The following is a 9,439-nucleotide window of genomic DNA, read 5'->3' as shown; positions in this document are numbered from 1 at the left end:
GGGGGGGGGTGTTGATGAACCTTTCACGAAATATGTGAGAAATACAGAAGAATGAAATGGAAAATAAATAACCATTCATCACACAGCTAACACACCAGTCTTAGCTCAATATCTGTAAAACTGAGCTAGTTATAGGCATGTTTGTGTTGTCTAATGGGGTCTTATCTTTGTCCAGTGGTTCATGAGATATTCTGCTTACAAATACATGAACACACACACACACACACACATGCACGGGCAAAAACGCCACTGTCCTGTCTGCCTTTTGGATGAACAGCTAAACAGCGTGAACATTATCGTTTCGCAGCCAGGGAGCCACCTACAGACCCGGTCTGTAATCAAAGTGCAGATCTGGTGGGCTGCAAACGATCCCAGCGGGGCCGGAGGTGTGCAGCCAGCTGAGGACTTGGACGGAACCTGCCGCTCAGATTTAGAAAGCCTGGACAGGCACAGCCAGCTGCCCTGAAGGTAAACCCTGCAGGTTTGAATTTGAATAACTTCCATAAAATGTGAATATTGTGTAACAACGTGTATATTTCTACACCAAAACATGTCTTCTGGTAAAGGAATAGTTGTATTTTATATTCAATATTTTTATTACAGAAGCTTCACTCAGAGCTGACTTTGTAAACACCTACTTGTATAAAAGGATCATATGTCAGTTTTCTACTTCTACATCCCATAATCCTCCTGTCTTAGAGACAAACATTAGGGTGAGGTTTTTATCGATTAGTTTTTAACTTTTTTGAACTTTAAATCACACGTTACTCATTTTATCAGACTTTAGCAATTCAACCGCACACACATTATACTGAAAGAATTCAAAACTGCCAACTTTCATTTACACACTTTAATAAATATCTGAAATCATACTGTAACACCTGCGCACCTTTACAAATACTGAAGGAACTGTTTTAAATCCACGTGGGACTCCGGGTAAAAGTAGATTCCCTTTCTTTAATCTTGTCGATGAACTTGCATAATAAGAAACTTTTTAATAAACGCACATATTTGTCGGGTTCATTATGCACTCAAATCACAACTGGTTACAACACAATAAAAGACTGACCTACAAAAAAGAACAACAGCATTTTTTCACCTTGATCACAGTCACAAATACCAATTCTGTAAGGAAAACAAAAACAAATGCGGCAAATAAAAAAATGCTATAAATAACGAACATTTCGAAGTTTGGCATTTTCTCAGGCTTAGGCTTTTATACATTCATGATGTTTGCACAAAAAAGGAGAAAAACAGTTTTAAAAACAGACTTAAGTCCAGAATGTGAGGTTATATGTTAAATAGAAGAAGCCCTTGTTTTGTTTAAAGCAGTGTTGCTTTTTTCTACAAACTAACCTGAACTTAGTTATGTAAAAGAACTAATTATTTTGTCCTAAACAAATGCCAAAATTATGTTTTAAACACAATAAAGTTGAAATTTTCTGAAATAATTTGACAATATTTACCACAGAGCAAACAGTCTGAGAGTATCTCAACACATAGATACTGAAGTCGGTCAAATAAAGAAGGAACACGCAGAAAGTCAAGCTCCTGAGTTTTAAATGGATGTTAATCTAGAGTGCATAAGATGATAAGTCGACCAAGACTCTAACAAGACACTTCTGTCCTCACACTCTTCAGTCCAAGTCTTGAACTCTTTGACAGATTGCTTCTGTAAACTCCGAGCACGTCGAGTTCCCTCCCAAGTCTCTGGTCAGCACCTCGAAAGAAGGCAGCACAAACACGCATCACAGCACGAAGAAATCCCAGAACCGGGCTTCTCGAAACCCCGGTGGGGGTTACCTTTTTGTCCCGAACGGTGCGAAAACACGCAGTTTGGATCCTCTCGGCGTGGTGCTGCAGGCCTACGTGCCGCAGCATCATGACGGCGCTGAGCAGCAGGGCAGTGGGGTTCGCCGCGTCCCTCCCGGCGATGTCCGGGGCCGTTCCGTGAACCTGCCAGGGGAGATCAGCACGGTCACGTCGGCGCCAGAAACCCGGGGCGAAAGCCGAGCGCGAGAGTTTGAGGCAAAAATGACGCACCGACTCGAAGATGGCCACGCCGTTGGCGCCGATGTTTCCACTTGGAGTCACTCCCAGACCTCCGACTAATCCAGCACAGAGGTCACTGCAGGGGGTAACCACATCGCATCGAGTTTATGTCTCTTTGTGGCTTTTGTTTGGCAGATTTCACATTTATTTCATTGCCACTGAAACCACGAGTCAGAACCTTAAGTGAGCTGGGCAGGAACAAACTCGGTGCGATGCTGTAAATAAAAGATGGATACCTCGCTTCCACAGCGATACGACGGAATGCTGCGATAGATCACTGCCATTAAAGGTTCTCCAATCATTTTGGCTTCATTTTTAGTCATTAAATATCCCCCACAGCGTTATACGTCATGTTGTTCATAGGCTGTTGTGTAAAAACTGCATCTAGAAAGAAGGTGGGCTTCTTCTTCTTTTTTTTTTTTTTTTTACCATGAATGAACATTATAAGAGCTACAGTGATGAAGATTACCTCAAGATGTCTCCGTACAGGTTTGGCATCACCAGTACATCAAACTGAGTGGGGTCTTGGACCATCTAATGAACGCAGACATGCAAGGTCGCTGTTAGTCGCAGTCACTGGACTCATTTTTGTCTCGTTTGCAACACACACTATTACTGATCTGAAGTCAAAAGTCTCTGGAACTCACATTAAGACACACCGTATCCAGATACATCTCGGTGAACTTGACGTCTCGGTGCTTTTCTGCAGCCTGTCTGCATTTTCTCAGGAAAAGTCCGTCTGACATTCGCCTTGAAAAAAAATAATAAAACCATCGAAAGGCATTCAGTTTGAGCAGACCCCTTTAAATCGACACATCGCTCAAAAGGCATCGGTTCTGAACCCAACGTACATGATATTCGCCTTGTGGACCGCGGTAACGCTGGACCTCCGGTTCTGTTTTGCGTACTGGAACGCGTACTCTGCGATGCGCTGGCTGGCATGTTCCGTGATGAGCTTAATGCTCTGCACGACTCCATCCACAATCTGGAATCAGAGGGGGGGGGGCGGGACTTTACGATTTAATAGTCAAATGCGTGAACACGGGTGAACGGGTCAACGCAGGTGTGATGTTTGGTAACGAACACCACACTCAGACGCAAGAATCTGCGTAAGAAGAATGAGGGAGGGTCTGACCACGTGTTCGATCCCGCTGTACTCTCCCTCCGTGTTCTCCCTGATGGTAACCAGGTCCACGTCCGTGTACGGGGTGGGGTAGCCATCAATGGACACGCAGGGTCGCACGTTGGCGTAGAGATCGAACGTCTTCCTCAGAAGCAGGTTCAAGGACGGGTGGCCCTCTGCTACTGGCGTCTTCAACGGACCTGCAGGTGAAAAGAAGCAAAACCATCCATCAAAACACACCTTTTTTTTTTTTTGGAGGGGAGGGGGAAATAGCAAACCATGAACCATGTTTGATGTTTAAATACACTGTAGTGCATTTTTGTATCTTACAAAAAAACTTTTTTTCAACAAGACTATAAAATGAGCAACCTAGTGAAGTTATTCGTTTGAAAACACAAGTTTATGATCATTTATCAGGTTACCTTTCAGACCAATTTTGTTCTTGTCCATCGATTCCTTGACCTCCGGGGGAATCAGCCACCTGTTGCCAGGTCCTTTAATGGCCGTAACATTTCTCTCCTCCCACCTAATAGGTGCCTAGTTTATGTAGATAAAGAAAAAAACGACACTAAATTATTCCCATAAGCCACTATTTTACATCATAGTTTGAAATAATCTATTTTTACTTATTTAGTTTTTTCCAGAACTAACTTTAGCTGCGTCGAATATCTTCATGACCGCCATGGAAATCTCCGGCCCGATTCCGTCACCGGGGATTAAAGTGACACTTTTCATCTGTGAGGCAGAAACAAAGACGTTCACAAACAACACGGAAGATTAGACCAAAGAGTGAGTGAGCTATCCCGCAAGTGTTGAACACCGAAACAGGGATGACTTTGAGAGGAAACAGAAATACCCCACGGATCCTTCTCCTGTCAGTCCTCACAGCGCAGAGGGCCCGTGACACCTGCCAGACAGAAACACGCCACCGTCACCGCTCTTCACAGTAAAAATATATACGATAAAAACCACTTCTGTCCGGATGGGGCCGCTCTGTCGAGGAAACAATCGGCTGCAGCCCTGAGATGGGAAACAGCCTCCACCAGCTTCATTGAAACAACAAACATCTTGGGAGGAGCGCTTTTCCATGTCTGCAGGCTTTCACGGGGGTGCAGGATCAATGTCGTGGTGCATTCAAGACACTCTGGTAGCAAAAGGTGTTTTTTTTTTGTTTGTTTTGACACCTTCACATACTTTAGAAAAGACTTGTACTAGAGGAGGACAGACTGGTCTCGGGCGACACACTCTTAAGCGGTCGTTCCGTTTGACGGGAAGGCTCCAACTGAGAGCGTGTTTTGGTTCTTTAAATAAGTAAGATCCATTTGAACGTTCCTCCGTCAGGCCATTATGTTGTAACAAGATTAGCAGTGTTACTGACTTTACCCATAAGTGGACAAGTGTATGTAATAAAAGTAATTCTTAACTTTCGGCCCCCTCAGTAGCATTTATTTAACCTCAGTGCACCATAATACCAGAGAACTTAGCTTAGAAACCTTGATTCCACTCCAGATATTCGGTGTTTTTGTAGCCTTGTTTATTAGAAACGACAGTCAGCAAATAAGCGGCTTGTTATCATTAAATTGCGTGGACTAGGGTGGGGCGCTGTAGGCCCATAGCCAACCCTAAAAGGCCTCCCTTAGTCTGAGAAAAAACTCATTATCTAATAGAAAACATGGGGCACATTCAGTTTCGAGGTGACTCAAAGCTGACTAAGCCGGAGTGAACAAATTAACTTTTAAAAAATGGTAGGTGTTCCTAAATTGCACAACTACAGAGTGAAATTATCAGCTACCTTTCTGTGCAACAGAGCAAGAACAGCCAGGACTTTTATACTCATGACTTACTTAACTCTGGCTTGATTTTGTGAACTTTCTCAGCACTTTTAACAAACTAAATGATAGAAATTTATCTTTGCCACCATCGTGGCTTACGTAGGTTTAAATAAAAAAAGGCAAACTTGAGCAATTATAAACAAACAGTTAATACAGGGGAGATAAAACATGCAGGTATCTTAATGGCTAACCAGATAGCAATCAAGTCTGGTTGCTATAGTAACGATGAGAGATTAGTTTGCGTGGCATCCGTTCAGGTATCGCTCAATAAAAGCTACATATTTATGTATGCGGCCTTTATCTGTTTGGAAAAAAGATGAACACCGGGTTTCTTTTCTAAACACGTAAACTTAAAGCCTTTAGCACCGTCTAATACGATAAATTTCTATACATTTTCTGCGTACGTACCGCTGACCTCCACGCCTTCCCTGCCATCCTGCGCTTAAACAAGATCGAGAGGACTTCCGGTTTTCAAAATAAACTCTTAAAAAATAAAAATTTTAGAGACTCGGTTTCGTCTCATAATTGACAGAACCTCAACTTTAAACCCACAACATTTTACAGGATTCACCTTATTCTTACACCATCTTTAACAAAGGGACTAGGGTTTAAAATATCCACTTTACGTCTCAGCTGGCCTAAAGAAAAACATATTAAAGCTAGGTTCACTAAATATGCTCAATGTCATCACAAAAAGGCCAATATAGCTTATCTTACATATAAAGAAGCGCAGGACGTTTAAGCTGCATTTAATTGCAGATCTCAACTAAGACCAGCAGGTGGCGCCAAAGCACAGTTTGTGGTTCTCTGCTACATTATTTCTGTTTTTAACTCCTTAAACAATCATTAAACTGTTCCTTTCTCTTCTGAATATATACAAATCAAGTGATATAAATGCCAAATTTATGTGTAATTAAACTAAATAAGAAATAAGCAAGAATAAAGCACACTTACATGTGATATTTCCAAACATTTGTTGTACACGCAGTAAACTTTATGTAATAAAACAAGTAGAAAGAGGCAAAACAATCATTCAGTCACTTTCTTCAAAATGCACAATTTCTGACAAAGAAAATACAGCATGGGATACAACTACTCTCTGAGCCAGTCAGGCGACATAAAAGGAAAATAAATAAATAAATAAATACATCAAATCAACATTTGCTATGCTGCATTCTTAAATGCAGCATAGCTTTAAGCATAATTGCTGGCTACAGCATTTAAAATGCACACTGTGCAAGTTAAGACATCTCTGAAGCAAACTGAAGGATATCAGTATGGGTGAAGGTTTCCAAACCTCCCACGTGTGTTTTCTGATAACCAATGCATAGGATGCATACAGTTACAGCAAATTTCTTACACTGCAGCAAAGAGCAAGTGTGTCAGGCAGGCAATGCTATTCATCAAGCATCTGGATATAGCACGGTTATTTCAAAAAGCTACAGTAATTCAGCATTAGTACATTGCAAAAAAAAAAAAAGCCGCAAAACATCAGACACCAAAACAAAGTGTCCAAAATAGCCCAACTTAGATTGCATATTGCTTCGGCTGCTTCTTCAGGCTCATGGATTTCTCCGTTTGCGAAATAACGTGAGTGGCTCTGTTGTTGAGGAGTCTGCATTCATGAAGAACATCTGCAAAAAAAAATAAAACAATAAAATCAGATTTACAAAAACACTGGAAGCGACGCTGTCAATTCAGAACAGCCACCTGGAAGGACGATGCACGACGCTTTCACCGAGAGGAATAAAAAAAAAAAAAAAACTGCGCAGCTCACCGTTAAACTGTTTGTAGGCTTCTTCGATGATGGCGTTGTTTGACCTCTTTATCTCCCAGTAACTGTCCTCCACCCACGGCTTACAGTCGGGGTGCTCCACGAGCTGTCCGTTCTTGTACGAACCCGCTGATCATTCGGATAAAGACAAACACAGGTGAGTGTCAGGATCAAGGCGGTTGTGTATTATATAACGCAATGGTAAGGTTAATCTGACAAAATGTGTGATTTAAAAATAAAATACCCTTAATTGTCTCATCAATGTCTTTACATAGCTGGTACAGGTCACTTCCTCTCCCTACAACTCTTTCTCCTGTAAATAAAAACAGATGGATTAAATAAATGGATGTAATCGAAGCAATACGAGCTATTTAACTTTAGGAAATAAATAAAAAAGATCTCACCATCCAGCACTTTGAGGCTGGGGAACATCTCAAGCACCGCAGTTCTGTACGACGCGCTTCTGCACACTGATTGACAAACAGAAGCCACCGTTAAGATCGCTCGACAAGACGTTTCTTGAGACAGAACGAGACAGAGAGGCCCTCAGGATTACCAGAGTTACTGTAGTTGTGCGTGTTGTCTTTCAAGCGGATGTTTTCCAGCTTCCTCAGAGCGACGAGGCAATGGAGGTTCTCGATGCTGTTGGGGAGAATGAAACGTGAGGCACAGGTTTTATTTATTTATTTTTAAACCAGATCTGCTCCGGAAACTGGTAGCAAAAATACTTCCTGCTGTTAGATATGTCCTAAAAAAAGAAGCAAGTATTATAAAAGGCACAGAGGAAAATCTACTGTTCAGCCGTATTTATCATCTGTGTCAAGGCCTGCCATATGAGCAGTTTACTGATGGCTTACACCCACAGAATCACTTGCTTGAACCAGTTAAAGCGCCTTGTAATAACTTTCTGCCTCATTGGAATGAACAGTTTAACTCTAGTTCTTTAGTAGCGTCATCCTTTAGGGTAAACTGTCTGAGTTCTCCATCCTCTGGGATAAAAGGAGCTGAGGGTGGTGCGTCGGCGAAACTGCTATAAACGGAAGATTTTACAGTAAAAATCAAAGGGCAATGCCGACTGTTTATGTGTGCTACTGCTGTCTTTGTTTAACGTTAAACAAGCTGGGGAAAAAAAGAGACTTATAGAACATTAATCACAGATTAAACTAATCCTGTAAATCACATCTTTTCAGTAGTTTTTTAGATTTGTTTAAGATGCCATTATTAAAAGTTCTTTGGTAGCTACAGCACATTATCTTACCTGGAAATGATATTACCAGCAACATTTAGGTTCTGTAAATTTTCACAACTGCGAAGAGGCTCTGGGAAAACAAACAAACAACGTAGTCGGTAATGATTCATTCATCCGTTTGTGCGTTCAGTCCTCGACACGAGAAAGGAACCGTACCCAAACTGGAGATCTTGTTGGCGGACAGATTCAGCACAGAGAGAAGCTGAAGAGCGGCCAGAGGAGTTACGTTCGTGATGTTGTTCCCGGACAGATCCAGCCTCTCCAAGTTCACACATTCTCCGATGCATCCCAGGTCGTGTATGCCTGGGAGTGAAAAGCAGAAGCTTAAAAGAAAAAGGACACACACACACACACACACACACACATCAGTATTATTTAAACACAGTGTTCTTAATCCTACCGAGGCCTCTCAGCTTCAGGAACAATATGGACTCCAAATCGAACTCTCCCGTACGCAACTTGAGCAGCACGGCCGTTATCTTCTCACAGTCTGCATCTGGAAGAGTCGGGGGGAAAAACGATACGAGTCGCTCCTGCTGTTCTCATACAGGCAGAGCAAACACACACACACAAACACACACACACATAGATCCTCAACATGTGAGTCAGCAATGCAAAAAAATGAGGGAAAATGCTGGAGGCACAGTTTGTCCTGTTAATAGGAGAAGTATATATATGAATTTCACTGCTGACTGCACACAGATAATGTGCAGTGCCAGCCTCAGAGGAGAGGCTCACAGACACAGATGTGATGTGTGCTCTCATGTGGCAAAGATGTGATGTCTAATATTCAGACTGAGTCTCTTTTCCACTCAGATAATGAAGTTTCCTTGCTCAAACCTTGATTTTCCACCCTCTTTTCAAATTTACTGAGTCAAATTATACATATACTGCCGGATTCTCTGACACAACTGGAATAGGAGAACTTAAAAATAAAGAAATAATAAATAAAGTACTTGTCCCTGTGGGGAGATGGAGTGAAGTTCCTTCACGCTCGGCTAACAGTAGCGTTAAATGTTGTTAGCTTGTTAGCAAGGAGCGCCGCTGTGGCAGCAGCTGGGTGAACTCAGGAGGAACACACAGCCGCCTGAAACAAGCGACTGCTTTGGTAAATTAGCAGCAGCGCCTCTTTTTATTTATTTATTTATTTTTTCTCTTTCTTCTCCCCACCCCTTCTTCTTTCTTGTGGCGACGCGCCGACGCGAAGCAAACAGGCGGTTAGCGTTTTAGCTGCTAGCGCGGCTAGCGCAGCAACAAGCTCCCGGGACCCGGGAACGCGACTCACCCTGCTGCTCCTTCTCGCGCTTAGGCTCCATCCTGGGCGGCTTTTTTTCACAAATCACGAAGACGGACGGGCGAAGCAAAAGGCGAAGCGTGGTGAAAAGCAAAGCGTGCCGAAGGGGGGAGGA

The 9,439-nt window shown here is 42.5% G+C and overlaps 2 protein-coding genes across 2 annotated transcripts; both read right to left on the bottom strand.

The window, feature by feature from the left end:
• Positions 1 to 713: 713 nt before the first annotated feature.
• Positions 714 to 5,840, bottom strand: idh3a (isocitrate dehydrogenase (NAD(+)) 3 catalytic subunit alpha). The gene is made up of 11 exons (XM_017405656.3): positions 5,416 to 5,840; positions 4,032 to 4,082; positions 3,827 to 3,910; positions 3,598 to 3,712; positions 3,188 to 3,375; positions 2,904 to 3,037; positions 2,700 to 2,802; positions 2,522 to 2,586; positions 2,044 to 2,128; positions 1,804 to 1,956; positions 714 to 1,721 (listed from the first exon to the last, which is right to left on the bottom strand). Exons 1-11 carry the CDS (start codon positions 5,440 to 5,442, stop codon positions 1,638 to 1,640), a joined length of 1,089 nt encoding a protein of 362 aa, XP_017261145.1. The 5' UTR covers positions 5,443 to 5,840; the 3' UTR covers positions 714 to 1,637.
• A 127-nt stretch (positions 5,841 to 5,967) lies between these two features.
• lrrc61 (leucine rich repeat containing 61) lies at positions 5,968 to 9,433 on the bottom strand. The gene is made up of 9 exons (XM_017405636.2): positions 9,316 to 9,433; positions 8,431 to 8,526; positions 8,187 to 8,333; positions 8,040 to 8,100; positions 7,338 to 7,423; positions 7,186 to 7,251; positions 7,026 to 7,094; positions 6,785 to 6,910; positions 5,968 to 6,641 (listed from the first exon to the last, which is right to left on the bottom strand). The coding sequence occupies exons 1-9, from the start codon at positions 9,344 to 9,346 to the stop codon at positions 6,535 to 6,537; spliced, it is 789 nt and encodes a 262-aa protein (XP_017261125.1). The 5' UTR covers positions 9,347 to 9,433; the 3' UTR covers positions 5,968 to 6,534.
• Between the last annotated feature and the right edge of the window lie 6 nt (positions 9,434 to 9,439).

This window comes from Kryptolebias marmoratus, linkage group LG11 (genome assembly GCF_001649575.2).
Source record: "Kryptolebias marmoratus isolate JLee-2015 linkage group LG11, ASM164957v2, whole genome shotgun sequence".
Classification (NCBI taxonomy): Eukaryota; Metazoa; Chordata; class Actinopteri; order Cyprinodontiformes; family Rivulidae; genus Kryptolebias; species Kryptolebias marmoratus.
This window is presented reverse-complemented; position numbering and strand designations above follow the sequence as displayed.